The sequence below is a fragment of the Pseudorasbora parva genome, chromosome 19 (genome assembly GCF_024679245.1).
Source record: "Pseudorasbora parva isolate DD20220531a chromosome 19, ASM2467924v1, whole genome shotgun sequence".
Classification (NCBI taxonomy): Eukaryota; Metazoa; Chordata; class Actinopteri; order Cypriniformes; family Gobionidae; genus Pseudorasbora; species Pseudorasbora parva.
The window spans coordinates 18861227-18881042 of NC_090190.1; the positions used below are offsets into that span (position 1 = coordinate 18861227).

General features: G+C 38.2%; 1 protein-coding gene across 2 annotated transcripts in view; it reads left to right on the top strand.

The window, feature by feature from the left end:
- Positions 1 to 15857, top strand: part of LOC137048097 (solute carrier family 66 member 2) — a 47149-nt gene extending 31292 nt beyond the window's left edge. For both annotated transcript variants that reach the window (XM_067426097.1, XM_067426098.1), the window contains one exon: positions 13601 to 15857. In XM_067426097.1, coding sequence (XP_067282198.1) covers positions 13601 to 13808 — 208 coding nt within the window. In that variant the 3' untranslated portion in view covers positions 13809 to 15857. The remainder of the gene's footprint in view (positions 1 to 13600) is intronic.
- Positions 15858 to 19816: the final 3959 nt, after the last annotated feature.

The window sequence follows — 19816 nt, forward strand, 5'->3', positions numbered from 1 at the left end:
CTTTATAAATAAACAATGGACAAATGGATTCTTTAAACGTCTCGGATGTAAAGTTATTCACTGTCAAAGTGACTCAAAAATGAATGGGAGTCAATGGGATGCTAACAGCAGGTGATGGCTTGGTTAGCAATGGCCGCCCCTATGGGTGGAACGCTTTCCGATTGCTAGATTTACCCCCTTGGTTAAACCCTCCAATAGCGCGCCAGGTGGATAAGCCAGTCTGTGATTGTTTCTCACAGAAGTGTAACAGAAGCAGTAGAAATGAATGTGCAGGTTTACAGACTGAGTTGCAGAGCGAAATCAAATCGCCAGCAGATCAGGCTGGGTTTACCCAGTATAACGCAGGTCCCCTTACATTGAAGTCACCATTTATGTGCCTTCATGTTTCTACAGTAGCCCTATTAGGACAAACTGCTCTACAGAGTGCTAGCTACTCTCTGCTCTCTCAGACGACGACGTCTTTGTCCTGTGTTGGCCACTGTAGCTTCTCTATGTGTTTCGAAAGGGAGGGGTGAGCGCTTGCAATTTGCAACCTCACCACTAGATGTCGCTCAAATTTACACACTGTACCTTTAATACTGCTAAATAAAATATTTATTTAAAAAAATGATGATAATTATAATAACAAATGTTTAAATGGTATAGCAAAAAGCTCACTGCAATACTTTATTCAAAATGGTTAGTTGCTAGATCTTGAATTCTAGTTTCATGTCTCTCGTATCACCCCACACTGCATACTAAAGTAATGTTAAGCATAATAAAACAACCTAATAAAACCATAAAACAACTTCATCCCATGTTGGGGTTTATTGAGATCTAGTTGTTGTATTATCTTGTCAGTGTTTATTTTGTGATAATGACTGACTGGCTGCACATCATTCTGCTTATTGCCTGACTACTAACCAGATAAATGAGTACATCTGTAAGCATACTACTGTGTCACAACCGCAACTACAAAATGCATACTCAGTGACTGATGCAATCTTTGTCGTGGAATAGGCTACACGTTTGTTTATTCATATAGAGTTTACAGTTTGAACTTTCATGTTTCCCTTTGCGTTATTTTCAGGATATCCATTGTCGCAGTCGTTATAATAGTTAGAATTAATTTAGAATTTTGTAGGAAATAGTTTGAAAATGATCATTCAAATGGTTAGTTCACCTAAAAATAGTTCACCTAAAAATTGTCATCATTTTTTCACCCTCATGTCGTTCCAAACCCGTTAGACCTTTGTTCATCTTCGGAACACAAATAGAGATATTTTTGATGAAATCCGAGAGCTCTCTGACCCCTCCAGCAATTTAATTAACACTTTCAAGGCCCAGAAAGGTAGTAAAAACAAATCGTCCATGTGACTACATTGGTTCAGCCTTAATTTTATGAAGCAATAAGAATACTGTTTCATGCGAAAACAAACAAATATAACCACCACAGCATTTCAGTTGGGTTGAGGTCTGCACTTTGATTGGACCAGTTATTTTTCTGCCATTCTAGTGTAGATATGCTGGTTTGCTTGGGATCATTGTCTTTCATTGCATGACCCAATTTCAGCCAAGCTTTAGCTTTCGGACAGATTTGATTCTCGAATACTTTGGTATAAAGAGGACATCATGGTCGACTCAATGACTTTAAGTTGCGCAGGTCACCCCTTCACCACCGTGCTTGACCATTGGTATGAGGTGTTTGTGCTGATATGCTTTATTTAGTTTTCGCCTAAATCTCCACTTTGGTCTCGTCTTTCTAAAGGACATTGTTCCAGAAGTCCCATGGTTTGAGATGCAACTTAGCAAAGCTTAAGCTATGCTGCCATGTACTTTTTCGAGAAAAGAGTCTTTCTCTGGCAACCCTTCCAAACAAGCCATTCTTGTTCAGTCTTTTTCTGCTTGTACTGTTCAGCATTTAACATGCTAACAGAGGCCTGTGGAGTCTGAGGTGTAGCTCTTGTTTTTTGTTGCAATTTTCTCTGCTGCGTGCATGGTCTGACCTTGGGGTGAATTTGCTGGGATGATTGATTCCGCTGCGGTCGCCATTTTCTGGTCAGACACGGGAATTCATTCAGTGTGCCACTCACAGTGCATTATGGGTATTCTCTAGCCGTTGAGTATACATCAGTTGTACACTCATTATTGCGGTGCATTTTGCGGACACATAAAATGATGAATGTTTTAGGTTTATCGAAAAAGTAAAAACACATTTTGAGGGATTTACACATATGGCAATGGCAGTGCATTTTAGAATGAGGCATATGCACAGTAATCTGTAAGTGGCAGTGAGCTACTGCAGAGAACAGTTTACAGATTTGCCTTTGCATTTTTGAGGCCAGAGACATTCAGGAACTTGCATCTGACTTAGTTCACCCAAAAATGAAAATTCTATCATTAATTACTCACACTCACCCATAAGACTTTTGTTTGTCTTCAGAACACAAATTTGTTTAACGATCTCTTTATGAACTTATTGAAGCGTCAAAATGGTTGTTGCAAAGCTTTCTACGGAGGGACAGAAAGGTCTCCGATTTCATAAAAAAAATCTTCAGGGTTTGGAACGATCTGAGGGCGAGTAATTAATGACAGAATTTTCATTTTTGGATGAACTATCTCTTTAAGGACAACTTTTATTTCACTCTAGTGATGCTTTGTCGTTTACATTCCCTGAAAGTCACATTGAACCTAGAGTAATTTATGTTACTTGCAGATCATGGGAAATGGTCAGATTAAGATCTACGCAGTGTTCTCTGCAGGCCCACCACAATCACAGATGATTCATCTCCTGGAGACAGCCTTGTATTACAAGACTAAATTCAATTACTTTTCTTTTTTTTTTGCTCTCATCAAAATGAATGGTAAATCTTGCCAGTCTTGTTTTTTTCCATTAATGTATTTTTTTTCTTTTTTTGTAGCTATTCAGTAATTGTCCAGATTTTTTCCTTTCCTTTGCTTTGCTTTTGTTCGGTTTTGTATTTTGTTTTGTTTGAAAGACTGTGAAGGGAAAAAAAAGTAGTTTATTTATTTATTTTAGCTACTCCGCCATTGTTAGTTAGTTTGTTTGGTTTAGCTCTTCAGACATTGTTAGTTTGTTTGGTTTAGCTCTTCAGTCCTTGTTAGTTTGTTTGGTTTAGCTCTTCAGTCATTGTTAGTTTGTTTGGTTTAACTCTTCAGCCATTGTTAGTTTGTTTGGTTTAGCTCTTCAGCCATTGTTAGTTTGTTTGGTTTAGCTCTTCAGCCATTGTTAGTTTGTTTGGTTTAGCTCTTCAGCCATTGTTAGTTTGTTTGGTTTAGCTCTTCAGTCATTGTTAGTTTGGTTTGTTTAGCTCTTCAGTCATTGTTAGTTTGGTTTGTTTAGCTCTTCAGACATTGTTAGTTTGTTTGGTTTAGCTCTTCAGTCATTGTTAGTTTGTTTGGTTTAGCTCTTCAGTCATTGTTAGTTTGTTTGGTTTAGCTCTTCAGTCATTGTTAGTTTGTTTGGTTTAACTCTTCAGCCATTGTTAGTTTGTTTGGTTTAACTCTTCAGTCATATTTAGTTTGTTTGGTTTAACTCTTCAGTCATATTTAGTGTGTTTGGTTTAACTCTTCAGTCATATTTAGTTTGTTTGGTTTAACTCTTCAGTCATATTTAGTTTGTTTGGTTTAACTCTTCAGTCATATTTAGTGTGTTTGGTTTAACTCTTCAGTCATATTTAGTTTGTTTGGTTTAGCTCTTCAGCCATTGTTAGTTTGTTTGGTTTAGCTCTTCAGCCATTGTTAGTTTGTTTGGTTTAGCTCTGCAGCCATTGTTAGTTTGTTTGGTTTGTTTAGCTGTTCGGCCATTGTTAGTTTGTTTGGTTTAGCTCTTTAGTCATTCTTAGTTTGGTTTATTTGGCTATTTAACCATTGTCAGTTGCTTTATAGTGAGTTATTTGCCTGGTAACTGTTGCTATGAATAAACCTCTGGCCTCTATTTTTCTGTCCATCAGTCGAATGTTAATGAATCGGAATGGGAGGGAAAGTGGTGACCCCCTACAGCCAAGTTCATTTGCAGAGTCCTGTTAGTTGGAGTTTGCGAACCCTCAGTGCCTTATTTAGACATCTGAAGTATCTTGTACCCGCCCTGCAATCGTACCCAACTCTCATTTTATATGTATTTACTGAGCAGCAAGCTGGTTTGTATCCATGGGCTGCAAACAAACCATCCATTAAGTTGTGCGTTCCTACAGATTTGACACGCGAGTCAGGTGCTGGGTGAATTGAACACTCCCACAAAAGGAAGTTTCCCTCCGTGCTCCTGTCAGGAGAAGCTGTGCAGGACAGCAGTATTTCACAGTGATGTGTTTGTGTTGACTGCTTTATGCCGAACACACTGTTTCTCAGGTTCTTGGTTGCATGTTCATGCCGTTGACATCTAACACATCCTCTCAGCTAGATACACTCAGGCAGGACTTTTGATCACCTTCTGTTGTATACCCTGCTTCTGATTTTAATTGCCCATCGTTCATTCCGAGGCCTTTATGGCATACAACACAAAATTTTCCTTTTTATTTTTTATTATTTTTAGTGTGGTTGTCTAACTTTGCATATCAGTAAGATGGTGTGCTCTAAGTGGGTAATTTATTTGGCAGGATAAGGTTCAAAGACTTCATTGTGATCAGAAAATGTCCAAATTCTGGCTCTGAAAAACTAGAGAGAGAGAGAGGAGGAATGGGATCCTGAGTAAATTTGCACCCGGTGAATCTCTGATGCGTGAAATGTGAAATATTGCCCAGAAGTAAAACATTAGCAGAAGATTGAAGGCTAGCAGTGAAAACATCATGCAAATACATTCATAAAATATGAGGTGAAATTAGTTTTATCAAATTCCTGCAGAATTCACGTGCATTTCTTCTTTGTATTAAAATAAATATCTTATTTGTATGTTCTTGTATATACTGATCAGGCAGAACATTATGACCACAATCCTAATATTGTGTTGGTCTCTCTTTTTTGCTGTCAAAACAGCCCTGACCTGTTGATGCATGGACTCCACTAGACCCCTGAAGGTGTGTTGTGGTATTTGGCACAAAGATGTTAGTAGCAGATCCTTTGAGTCTTATAAGTCGCAAGGTGGGGCTTCCATGTATCCGACTTGTTTGTTCAGCACATCCCACAAATGCTGGATTGGACTAAGATCTGGGGAATTGGAAAGCCAAGTCGACACCTCAAACTTGTGCTCCTCAAACCATTCCTTAACAATTTTTTGGGGAGGCGCATTATCCTCTTAAACCATGAAAGGGTAAACATGGTCTGCAACAATACTTGGGGAGGTGGTGCGTTTTAAAGTAACATCCACATGGATGGCAGGACCCAAGGTTTTCCAGCAGAACATTGTCTCTGCCGGCTTGCCTTCTACCCATAGTGCACCTGGTGCCATGTGTTCTCCAGCCATGACACCAGCCATCTACGTGATGTAAAAGAAAACTTGATTCACCAATCCAGGCCACCTTCTTTCCTTGCTCCGTGGTCCAGCATTGGCACCCTGACTGGTCTAAGGCTTTGTAGCCCCATACGAAACAAACTGCGATGCACTTGTGATGTGATACACCTTTCTATCAGAACCAGCATTAACTTGAGCAATTTGAGCTACAGTAGCTCTGTGCATCAATGAGCCTTGGCCGCCCATGACCCTGTCGCAGATTCCTTCCTTAGACCACTTTTGATAGATGCTGACCACTGCAGACCAGGAACACCCCACAAGAGTTGCAGTTTTAGATATGCTCTGACCCAGTCATTTAGCCATCACAATTTGGCCCTTATCAAACTCGCTCAAATCCTTACGCTTGCCCATTTTTCCTTCTTCTAACACATCAACTTTGAGGACAAAATGTTAACTTTCTGCCTAATATCCTACTCAGGTACAGTCATGAAGATATAATCAGTATTTATTCACTGTCACCTGTCATATACACCTAATCTGTGTATATGGTTTATGAGGACACAAAGGTGTATAATGACATGGGCATTATAACGTAAACATGGTTTATGGCAAACCAAATCACTTGCAAAAATGCAGAATGTTTCCTAGGTGGATAGAATGTTCAGTTTGTACAGTGTAAAATCCATTATGCCTTTGGAAAGTCCCCTCAGTTCACAAAAGTGTGTGTGTGTGTGTGTGTGTGTGTGTGTGTGTGTGTGTGTGTGTGTGTGTGTGTGTGTGTGTGTGTGTGTGTGTGTGTGTGTGTGTGTGTGTGTGTGTGTGTGTGTGTGTGTGTGTGTGTGTGTGTGTGTGTGTGTGTGTGTGTGTGTGTGTGAGAGAGAGAGAGTAAAGAGCACTGCAGAAATCCACCACTGTCTAGTGCCTTTATATATAGACACGTACACATATTCTGCTAAGAGTGTCATCCACATAAAATGCCAACCCCAATAATTACACACACTGAATAAAAATAGCAAACAAACTTAAGTTTAAATATATTTTAATTTCCACAAATCCTTAGTTTCTCAACATGGTTAACAGAAATAAGTAACAAAAACCATCCTATTCAATTTACAGAATATTAATAATATTTATCTTTCATGTCCTCATCTCTGCAGTCTCTTGCATCTTAACGTGTGGGTGTTAGTGTGGCATTACCAGCCTGTTTCTTCGAGTCGGTCTGTGAAATTAAGCATCCAATCGTTGTTTGTAGTGGCATCCAACATAGTGTTGCAGTGCTGCTATACGTATTTGTTTTTGATTTCTTGTTAGTTCATGCTCTCTGGTAACTGTTGCTGGAGTCTGGCTTTGTGGCTCAAAGTGAGGATGAAAGAGGAGTTTGTTTATACTCTATCATGGAACCCATGGCAACCGTCAGCCTTGTCGAGTCCTGATGGTTTCCATGGCAGCTGTTAAGATTGATCACCGCTCTCTTTCTCTCTTCTTTGACATTTTACCACAATGAGTTTAACGGCACGCTCTAACACTTTCCATCTCCCAAACTTTCCGGTTGTGCTTTACACCAAATATACAACTTTTTTTTCAGTCAAAGAAATAGAAAGTATTTAATAGTGCTAATGCAGTACATCTTATGAAACCACATTGTGCATGGTGACAACACAAATGGTATTTTTATTTTTTCATGTAAGGGATAATGTACATCCAGTCGGCTGTTATTGCACAGTATACCCTGACCGAGTGATCAGGACCCGGACACTAAACGCAGGGCTCTTGCATCACTCTGAAGGGGTTTATTCTGCAATAACAACCCGATGGATGTACATTATGCTGCTACTTGGAATACGGTACAATCATACCACTTATTACACAGTATTTGACCACATAAATAATTATGGGCATATTGATTTGAGATTAAAATCATACCTGTTTGTTATCATAAAACCCATTACAAAACTATCAAAATGGCAACAGCTGTGTTTGTGTGAAACAAGACCCAGTCCGCGATACTCGGATGACACAATTGGACACAAAATATTGCTTTGAGTTTTTAATATTTTCTTAGCTCACCAAATGCAAAACTTCCACGCAAGCGTAAAGCACCGACTTCAGTGACGGTTATTTGGATGAACCTGTTCTATTTTTTACTCCCTGCTATCGGTTGATAACATACCGCTTTATCACGAGATTGACCAATCAGAATCAAGTATTCCACAGCGCCGTCACCGCCATGTAATAATTTATGTTATATTACAGGTCCTTTGAATGCTTGAATGTGATTCTGTGGTGTACAAGTATTTTCTGGGAAACACAGAGCGAACGTAGTTCCAGGCAGCTCTCTTGACCGCATTACAGTTCCATATTACTTCGCATGGTTAACTCTAATAACGGAAATTACAGGACAAAAAAAACAACTACATAAAGCAATCTCTCTCTCTCTCTCTCTCTCTCTCTCTCTCTCTCTCTCTCTCTCTCTCTCTCTCTCGCTGTGTGTGTGTGTCTGTCGCTCTCGCTCTCATTCTAATAACTTCATTAAAGGCCCACTGAAGTCAAAATTGAAGGGTTTTTTTAGCTTTTAGTATGACAATGTCATAGCCTGGATGCCAGCCGAACTCAGCCCCGCCCACAAAATGTTTAGGTCGAGCGGTTCGGCCTGGCCTTGCTCCATAGAGGAGTAATTATCCCCGAACAAAAACTGTTCGGACCAATGAAATGGATTATATTTTTTCGAATCCTAGACGGAGAGCTTGTTTCTATATGCATTCACCTTCACAATTTCTCTCAGAAATGATGATCATGTTGGGTAAGTACTGTGTGTATCATTAAATTATTTAATTTTTTTACAACACCGACAAAGATCGTGTATTCTAGCCTGATTCCAGCGCGCGTGCAGACAGAGTTGCCAAGTTTTTACAACAAAACCCGCCAAGTACTAGCCCTAAACAATAGCTTCTCGTGGGGTTCTCCGGGGGGAAAATGGCACTCATGGGTCTATATATCAAATAATAGTCGCTTCAACCCGCGGACATAGAAAACAACCCGCGGGGGAAAAAACGCGGACTTGGCAACACAGTGCGGTTGAATTCTGTTGACATTTGACAATGTGTTGCTTCGTTGCTCTGATTGGTTGTAGGTCTATCCAATTGATGTCTTTCCTGGTTCGGTTGAAACACGCCCCATAATCACAGCCCAATGGAGCAGTTTCAGACTCGTATTCTGACTAGAATTGAGTATGTCCACGTCAGGCTAACAATGTCAGCCTTAAAGTTATGAATAAGCTGGTGTGTTCCAAAACAATGACAAAATTTACATTTAGGAGATTTAAGCATTCAAAACTTATAGTCTCTCACTTCCGTTAAAACTAATTATAGATTTTGATGACATCATCGCAGACTTCACCGTCTCATCAAATCTTCTGTCCAATCAAATGCTCTCTAGAATCTAAAGCCCGCCCCTACGCTGAAGCTGCGGCTGAAATTGGTCAGTTTTTACCACATTTACTAATTTCTACATGGTGAACAACACATAGCACACTATATATGTGATGGGAAAAGATTCAGTGTAAATATGCTTTCAGTTGAGGCGAATGAAGTCTGTTTTTACGTTAGTTTCACGCACCGCAGCAGCGCGCACAGTCTACACCAGAGCCGTTGACTACAGACACGAGAGCGCAGCGCGGATCATATGAGCAAGTCAGCGCAGACAACAAACATATCAGACGCATTTGAATTCTGCACAGAATGCTGTATTTCAAAGCGATATGAAGAAGATTATGATGATAAACAGTTAGAGGAAAGTGGCTTTACCAAAGAGAAGGCTCTAGTCAAACTGACTCGGTGTATTAATGAAATGCTATTGGCCGTTTCAAAAAAGGGGAGGAGCTGCTAACAGCTGGGGCCGTTTCTGGGGAAATTATGTCAACAAGTTGAATAATGTGGCGCGTTTCAAGGAACTTCATTGGGCCTTTAATAACTGCAGTAGAATGCCTCCGTTATCAGCTTTAAAATGACGTTTCGGAAATAGCAAAAGAGCCGTTGGATGAGACGCAGAAGAAATAATCCTACTCACAATAGCGATTTAAATACAAAAACTGGACGTATCGTATCCTTTTCAATATATCATCGGATCGATGTCTTGTGGTAAAGCAGAAGCCAGTATAAGCGGAATAATTGACTCCGGGTCATTGAATTATTTACCACCTCGGGTGTGCATTATTTTTCTAATAATTCAACGGCCCAGTTATTAGTCAATTATTCCTTACATAACCACCAGCTGATTATACATTTATCACACATACTTTGGGTTACATCCTTAATGCATTAATGCATATGCAGTGCATGGAATTGTTATTATTTGTAATTACATTGCAATTAAATATTATTTTTTATTGGATTGTTATAACCCTCCATCCAACCACCGTATAACAGTAAAAACTGGAAAGTAAGTGTTGAGGAAGACTTGTCGCAATAAATGGTGAAAAATTCCGTCAGTGGCAGGGAAAGAGTTAATGGAAATGAAAAGGCTTATTGCAGTGCATCATGGGGTTGGTTACAGTTGTTTAGAATTTGAGGCGTGCATCTGTGGTGCAGAAAAAAGTTGGCTGAGCAAGCAGCTCACAGACAGTAGGCTTGTCTGCGAAACAATCTTTAGTTTATTCCAGTGGTTTGTTGTCGCCAGTGGGGAAAATTTTATTTTACCTTTTAGCTTTAATGATGTAAGCGATCATGACCCTGTCCTCATCATGGCACACACTCATTAAACTCTTCTGTTGTGTGGAGTGTGGAGTGGTTTATTGCTCTGTCACAGAGGCTGATCGGTGTGGCCCGGCGGCACTGAGAGCGCTCTTTCATCTCTTTAGGACGCGCTGCTCTAATAAGCTCTCCGAGTGGCCTTTTATCAGATGCCACGGATCAAGCCGCCTCTCAGCTTTGCTTTGAGTGTTAACACCGAGCCAAACAAAGAACAGAAAACAGTGTTTACCTCAGCCCTCTTCCCGCACCTCCACCTGACTCAATTTCTTTTTGGCAAGAATATTTTTTGTATTCTCTTTTTTTTGTTCTCCAGCTTTGGTCTGCTCTTCACACCTAGTTGTTTAGTCTACTCATCCTTTTGAGACGGTCGCTTGAAAGACGCACCAGAATAATCTCAATTAATGTGTTCCCATAACAACATGCCCAGTGTCTACAACTCACTTTCTGCTCAATCAGTCCTCACTGGGGGTTTGATGCCTTCAGAAATCGTTCTAATGCTGATTCGCTGTTCAAGAAAAAATATTATTATTATTATTATTATTATTATTATTATTATTATTATTATTATTATTATTATTGACAACAGTTGTTACTACTTTTTTTTTTTTGGAACGATGCATTATGCAAGAATTATATTTTGATTCATGTGATGTAATGTCTTTACTGTCACTTTTGATCTAGCATTTTATTGCTGAATAAAGGTGTTAAAGACACAATATGTAAGATTTTTAGATTAAAACATCCAAAAACCTCTAGAACAGGGATATATATTGTGTTATTCCAAATGTTATTCCAATTTTTGGAAATTGGAAATCCAATTTTTGGAAATTCCAACCATGGAAACGCCAAAGATGCTAATATATTATGTGTTTTATTAGCAAGGTGAGCAACTGTTTTATTACATTCACTGATAAGAAAACGAATCATTGCTATTTAGCTCAACAAAGTTAGGGCCCTATTTTAATGATCTGAGCTTATGGTCTGAATCGTGTGGCACAGGTGCACGTAGTATAAAAGTGTAAAATCCAAAGTAAAATTAAAAGTCCAAATCCACTTTTGCTAGTTTAACAACGGACAAAAAATGGTTGGTGCACCAATGCATGGTCCAAAAGGGTTGTCCCTATTCTTAATGAGTCATGGGTGTGATTTGTGAGTAACAGGCATTAAACTTAACCACTCTCATCTCCCATTCCCTTTAAAAGCCAGTTGCGCTTGCACCGTGGCAGATTACCTATTTACCTGGTGGTATTTGCAAGCGGAAAGACTAAATGCTTCTCCAGAGAGGAATCCTTTTATTTTTAATATTAAAAATTTTTTGTGTGCTGCTCTGTGTAATAAGCAGAGTGTGTGCATGTTGTGAACCTGACTCTATAGGCACATTACTAAAGCACCCTTAAAATAACAACAAATACTACACTATTGACTTTAGATTAGGTTTTTGTTGGTCAATGGCGCAGTCGTTTTCAGTTGCCTTAAAAATAGCAATGCGTCAACAATGCTCCTGAACACACCTCATTTTTAGGCCAGCGCGTGAACCATGGGACAATGGACTGATGGGACATTGTTACACTACATAAGTATGATAAAATATTCACCGCTCTCACCGTATCGCACTCATCTCTTATTAGCAATCGCTCCAGCAGCCTCGTTCCGCTCCAACGGCTTTCAGCCCCACCCAGTCAGATTCTTTTCCACCGGCTGTAGAAGTGAAGACAACAACTCCCATGATTCCATGAAATCAAGGCGTCATCAAGCTACACCTTTGTTTTGAACAAGTGACCTCTAGTGGTGAAAACTACATATTGTGCCTTTAATTGCTAAGTGAATTTGCCAAGTAAGGTCAGCATCAGCATCATTTGTTGGCCAATATTCCAGTTTACTAAAAACATAGTCTCTAAACTCAGTGCCATCAATAAACATGCCTCTAATCCTTTGACCCTGTACCTGAACGAAAATCAGATCATTTGATAGGAATATTGTTTCAGTAACACATTCTACTTGGCCAAATCACAGTCACTCATGTTAAAATCAACACATTATTATACTGATGCTGTTATGTTCCTTTTATTCTAGGCTGTAGCATAACCTGATCATTTGTTTAAATACTTTTGGGAGCATGCAAAAGTCAAAAAAGCCTAATCTACAATTAATAATTGTTGTAGTGTGGAATGCTGTATTTTGGGTAGCCTAAAAGAAAAATGCACGTCTTGAATAATTTATTTGTTTGTTACGAAACAGCGATGGTGGAGCAGTTTTATGCAGGTGGAATTACAGCTCTGTAATTCTGTGCAGATCTGTGTGAAGTTGCTGATGCACCAAATATGACCGCATGGAAGTTTGTTTATTCTCCTGCCTAAAATGTGAGATGTTCTTAGTGCTTGAGGTTTACATAAGGCTTTCTGCACTTGAGGAGAAATCTTATAAATGATTCCTCCCTCTCTCCCTCATGAATTCCGTATGAGTTTCTTCAGTGAAACACAAAAGGTGAAGTTTTGAGAATGTCCTGGTCACTCTTTTTGCTTTAATTAAAGTGTGAGGACTGGGGGTGTCAAGTTCCAAAATGATGAAAATCACCATAAAAGAACTGCATAACTCATGTGCGATAAATCAAGTCTTCTGATGCCAAATGATAGCGTTGATTTACAAATTTTACAATGAGTTAGTTTTCCTTTGGCACAATCCATGTCCTATTTGTAGACAAATCATGCTTTTGAGTTGTATTTTTCCAATGATTCTTTTCACAAAACCGAATCAGAATGATCTGAATCTCAACCCACAAATTCAGTGATCCAGTTTCATGACACTTTAAAACTTTTACTATCAAAATATGCTTTACAACTATGTACACTTGTTTTTACAAGGGTAATCAATTAACAATAATGACCCAGATTACTGTCTGTTCTTCACACAAAGCAGATATTGGGATTTGTATATGATCTGAATAAATAGGCTTTCCATTGATGCATCGTTTGTTAGGATAGCGCAATATTTGGCTGAGATACAACTATTTGAAAATCTGGAACCTGAGGGTACAAAAAATAAATATATAGATATCCAAATATTTAGAAAATCGCCCTTTAGAGTTGTACAATTTTTTTCTATATTTATGGAACTTTACAAAATATCTTCATGGAACATGATCTTTACTTAATGTCCTAATGATTTTTGTCATAAAAGAAAAATCTAAAATTTTGATCCTCACAATGTATTGTTGGCTGTTGCCACAAAATATATGTGGGACTTATGACTGGTTTTGTTGTTAATTCAATGGAAAAGTGTGGCCAGCACATTCTTCAAAATGTCTCCTTTTGTGCTCCATGGAAAAAGGATTGTCAATTTCAGTGATTTTGATCAATCTGCTTCTCTCTCTCTCTCTCTCTCTCTCTCTCTCTCTCTCTCTCTCTCTCTCTCTCTCTCTCTCTCTCTCTCTCTCTCTCTCTCTCTCTCACACTTCCTGTCTCTGCAGTATTAAAATGGTGTTGATGTGGACCAGTGGAGACACTTTCAAGACAGGCTATTTCCTGTTGACCCAGGCTCCCATGCAGTTCTGGATCTGCGGCCTCCTTCAGGTGTGCGTGGACTTCGCTATTCTCTTCCAAGTGTACTATTACAGCCTGTACCCACAGAAACCCATCTCACACACCACACACACCACCAGCGCCAAGGCCCTATGAAACGTTTGCATATATTAAGGAATGTGCTCAAATCTATATTACAATGTGTGTGGATGCATACATTCAAGATCTCTGTACAGTCTCCCCAAAAAGGATTTGTATACTTAAGTCACACTTAAATATGTTTAAATGTCATTGCATTGGAATACAAAACATCAAATTATTTTCTCACAATGAACTTCACTTTTTGTGCTTCTGTTATCTTTTCTTAAAATTAATGCCACTTTTTCAATATTTTATGCAATGAAATGACATTCACACAGTAAGTGTTGCTTAAGTGTTAAGATTATTTTTGTTGCCTCTGTATATACGTAGAATCAAATTGTACATGCAGTATCATAAAGATTACACTTTTACATATACTGTATATACATGCCAGCCTAGGGTTACATTCATGCTTATGAAAACTTTTGCCTTACAGACTCTCAGAATTATCCAGAAATGTATCTTGATGTTAGATGATTGAATGTACAAAGCATTTGTTATAAGAGATTAATACAATTATTGTAGTTTTATTTGGATACGTTTTTACCTCAGTAGCCTGCTGTAGTCTTTCATGCAGTGAAGGCCAAATGAAGATCACAGGAAGCCCTGTCTATTTGAACCAAAAAAACCCTCTCTCCTTTTGGTAGTAGGTGACAATCCTCATACAATTCACAAATCCATTAGACTTAATGAAATGTCTTGCCCAAATGTTATTTTTGGAGATATGAATAGCAGTCCTAGTTCATTTGTGTGCAATCATCTTAGCATGACAAAATAGGAAATAGCCAGATTCATATACGAACATTTGACCCCTTTAAAAAACAATAATAAATTGGACAATGTATTTGTGGCATTTTGAGAGAAAAAAATTATATATATATATACACACACCAGTACTAATATGCAAAATCAGGTAAAAAAAAAAAAAAAAAAAATGGTTACACTGAAGAAGGAAAAACGCTTTTTTGTAAATTTTCCAGTAAAAATACCTAAAGGTCTGTAAACCTTAAATACATCTTTTATAGAAAATATATATTGAATTTTTAATGTAATTTTTTAAAACTTTATGTTTTGGCTTATACTTAATATAATTTTTTTTTTTTTTTTTTTTTACTGGAATATTTGAAAATGATTTTGCATTGTAGTACCGGTTCAGTAGTTCTAATCAGGGATGTCACATGCCAGTAAACATTTCTTGTGTTATAAGTGAGATGCTGCTTACAAATATCATATATGTAAACGGGTTGAATTGTTAAATGAGGAATAGTTGTTGGCTTTTTGATGTGACATTGCCACTTTGTTTATTTTTATTACGATTCCTTAACTCTTTCCCCGCCATTAAAGGAAATTTCAGTCATTTGTGAGAAAACAGTTCCCTGCTATTGAGTCAATTTTCCAGATTTTTTTTTTTTTAATCCGATCTGGATGTAGTCTTTGAAAAAAACTATTGATTTTCTCAGCGTTTTGCTCACAAAAAAATAAAGGAAAAAAAGTCCATTCCAGTAGTGATACAAAAGTGCATGAAACTTGTAGCCAGCAGCCATATCACCCTGTAGCCCTAGACTGGTTTCCCACTGAAGCTAAGCAGGGCTGAGCCTGGTCAGTACCTGGATGGGATACCAACTGGGAAAACCAGGTAGCTGCTGGTAGAGGTGTTAGTGAGGCCAGCAGGGGGTGATCACCCTGTGGTCTGTGTGGGTCCTAACACCCCAGTATAGTGATGGGGACACTATACTGTCAAAAGAGCACCGTCCTTCGGATGAGACGTTAAACCGAGGTCCCGACTCTCTGTGGTCGTTAAAAATCCCAGGATGTCTTTCGGAAAAAGAGTAGGGGTGTAACCCCGGCATCCTGGCCAAATTTGCCCATTGGTTTCTGTCCATCATGGCCTCCTAATCATCCCCATATCCTGATTGGCTTCATCACTCGGTCTCCTCTCCACCAATCAGCTGGTGTGTGGTGAGCGTTCAGGCACAATATGGCTGCCGTCGCATCATCCAAGTGGATGCTGCACATTGGTGGTGGTTGAGGAGATTCCCCCTTCTATGTAAAGCGCTATATAAATCGAACACATTATTATTATTATTATTGTTTTATATATATATATATATATATATATATATATATATATATATATATATATATATATATATATATATATATATATATATATAATTTATATATCTTTTTTTTATTATATTTTTATTTATTTATTTTTAAGCAGAGGGTCTGGTCTGTTCTTTCTTTTGAAATATTGTATGTTAATTTATTCATACAAAAAAATATTCTAGGGGCCTTTGCATTTTTGTGAAAATATTTCAAAAACACTGGCGGGGAAAGAGTTAATCACAAAAAAAGACTCCCAATTTAGATAAAACTCCCTTTTATTCCTATTACTGTTATTTATTTCTATTTTCTATCTTATGTCTTTTTTACCTGGTTGATTCTAAAAAATAATGTATTTCACTTCAACTTCATTGAAATATATATTGTTTCTCTTTTTCGCTGTATTTTGATATAATAGCTGGTTTATATGATCTTGTTTTTATCTACATTGCCATTATTTTAAACTGTTTTAGGTTCTTGCCATTGAATGACAGTAAAATATGTACTGCCTGGTTACCATAGCGATATATAGGTTTACTCTATCACTCTATACAGTATTGATACTCACAGTTATGGTGTGGTGGTGGTGGGGGGGAGGGGGATGTGTCTGTCTAGCCAAATGTTCTGTTAGTGTTAAGATGGATACTTTTATTCACTCCACATCTTTTCAATGCAATGCAACTTTTTATAACTTTGTTAATAAACATTTTTTTTAAAAAGTATGTTTGGATATTGCCATGTCATGTATATACATTTACATGAATGTATGTTTATTTATTTCAAAGTAATTAAAAATGTTTAGAGTTTAGAGTTGAAAAATGTAAGACGCATTTGATGTTCCATTATTAAACAATTGTAAATTCAGACATTTAATAACGGTTACTCCGTACTCGCATGTATCAACACCCAAAATATATTTTTAACAAATCAAATTTAATTTTTAGTGTCGTAACAGTTTAACATTTTTTTAAGTGGCTGTAACATATAGTGATTTGAGGTTTATTGCTCTGTAGTCTAGTTTGTAGTCTCACAGGCGGTGGACATTTGAGCCTGTTTTTTCATGGTATAAAATACAGGCATTGAACCAGTTTCATTAAAATGGAAACCTGAGAAGGCATTCATTATAGCTGTGGTCATTATAGCGGTGTTTGTACTGGCAGGCAACACACATGGTCTCTCAATGCCTTTATAAGCACAGGGCTCTCGGGGGAATCAATATGGATGTAAACCACTGGTCAATGTTATGAGGGCTTCACAACAATCTGACCCTGTGTCACATATAGTTAATCACTTTTAGGAATAAATGAGCTGATAAATCTCGGATAAATTCTCCCTGATAAATTCTGGACTTGTATATGAAACACTCTAAATGCTTATCTCAGGATTATTTTGACACCCAACCATGATAATCGGACTGTATCTGATGGTAATACCATGCTACAATAATCATTTACCATGGTTACATGGCGGTCCAAGGTGTTTCAAAAATATCATTTTACCATGTCCAACACATACAGTATGGTAATCCCAAAGTACTTTTAGTAGTGAAATAATTTTGCTTCACATTCTTGACATTTATGGGCAGGTAATTCTATATGTCCTCATATAGGGAACGGTTATAATCTGTTGATTTGATACCACTTTCTTTTCTAATTAAAAATGACATGCATATCCTGAAAACCAGCTATCACTCAAGACAATTTGAAAATAAATAGGAAACCTTTATTTATTTATTTTTAAAGGGTATTTCATTGTGTTTATTACAACCGGCAGATCCTGAGACTATGGCATCTAAAAGCAGAATTATACAGAAATATGTTTAAATGTGTTTTCATAAACATAGTTATTGCAAATCAGCTATATAGGAGCATAAATAAAAGTTCTTTAGCCTGGTGTGAACAGTGCAACACAATGTATGCTCTTACACCAGAGAAAAGCTCATTTTCCTTAAAGGTGGATGCAAAATAAAATGTCAATCTTCACAGTCGTACAGTTTTCACAGGTAGGAGCATTCATCTACCAGGTACACGAGCTTAAATAAAATCCAGTCATCACTCACTCTCATGTCATTCCAAATCCATATAGATTTTTTCTTCTTCGGTGGAACTCAAAAGAAGATGTTTAACTGAATGTTCATGCTGTTCTTTGTCAATGCACATTTGAGCTCGCAAATCTTATTCAAACTGCTGCATGTATAAAAGAGGCCATCTATTAAGAGATGTGCTGGTAAACTTCACTTCCTTGACCTCAAGAGAAACATTCAGTTTTAAAATCCTTGTGTGCGGCCCTTCTTTCATGCTGGTTAAAGCTGGTTCAAATCCCGTTTCGAATCCCACTCACAGTGGTGCAAGAAGGACCAGTTACAATTGGTGCCATGACCCGGATGAGCATTTAGTGACTTTGTTAATTCCCATGCCAGTTGACACCGGTTCACATCCTTGTCTGAAATGGTGTGAGTAAGATCAGTTTTGATTGAGAAATAAAAAAAATGTCCCGCCAAGTTTGAAATCAGTGGCACGAAGCGTCTATCATAAACAACATCGTCAAGCTATTTGAATAGGTGTAACTGGTACTTCTCAAACCAATCTAAGAGCTATTCGAACCAGCGTCATCTGGCATGACTGCAGCCTCTTGAGGCCAGGGGAGATTTACTTGCAAAGCTGCCTCAGTTACATTCACCCACTTAAACCTCACAGTTCACAGCACCAATGTGACAAATGACAAAAGCTGCTGTCCCTAGATTGCCTCCTGAGGCCAAGGGAGTGAGGTGAGCCCATATGGGTCACGGCACCAGTGTATCTGGTCTTACACCCCTTTAGAGCGGGATCTGAACTATGGTCAACTGGTATCGGAGACAGGCATACTAAAAAGGCTCTAAAAGCTGCCCCCCTTCACTTGCCTCTTGAGGCCAAAGGAGTGAGATGAACTTGCATAGCTGTCTACCAGCTGGCCTCAGTTATATTCACCTACATAAACCTCACCACCATTCAGGTGGTGGCACCAATTTAACTGGTCTTACGCACACCACTTTAGAGCAGGTTTTGAACCAGTGTCAGCTGGCATTGGAGGAAGACTTTAAAAGCTGCCCCCTCTTAGACTGCCTCCTGAGACCAAGGGAGTGCGGTGAATCTGCATAGCCATTTACTAGCTTGCCTCACATTCACCCATATACCTCCCTACCATTCGGGTACTGGCACCAATGTTTCTTAGATTTAAAGGGTTAGTTCACCCAAAAATGACATTTCTTTCATTAATGACTCACCCCAATGTCGTTCCACACCCGTAAGACCTCCGTTCATCCTCGGAACACAGTTTAAAATATTTTAGATTTAGTCCGAGGGCTTTCTGTCCTTTGAATGTAAGTGTATGCCCACTTGCTGTCCACGTCCAGAAGGTAATGAAAACATCATCAAAGTAGTCCATATGTGACATCAGTTGGTTAGTTAGACTCTTTTGAAGCGTCGACAATACATTTTGGTCCAAAAATAACACAAAATACGACTTTATTCAGCATTGTCTTCTCTTCCGTGTTCGTCAAATAAAGATTCAAACGGTCATGAATCAGCAGATTGATTCGTTATTCATATCGCCAATGTCACGTGATTTCAGCATTTTGCCAGTTTGACACGCGATCTGAAACATGATTCATGACCGTTTGAATCTTTATTTGAGGAACATGGAAGAGAAGACAATGCTGAATAAAGTAAATAAAAAGTGAATAAATATTTTTTGTTATTTTTGGACCAAAATGTATTGTTGACGCTTCAAAAGAGTAACCAACTGATTATCACATATGGACAACTTTGATGATGTTTTCATAACCTTCTGGACATTTACATTCAAAGGACAAAAAGCCCTCGGACCAAATCTAAAATATCTTAAACTGTGTTCCGAGGATGAAGAGAGGTCTTACGGTG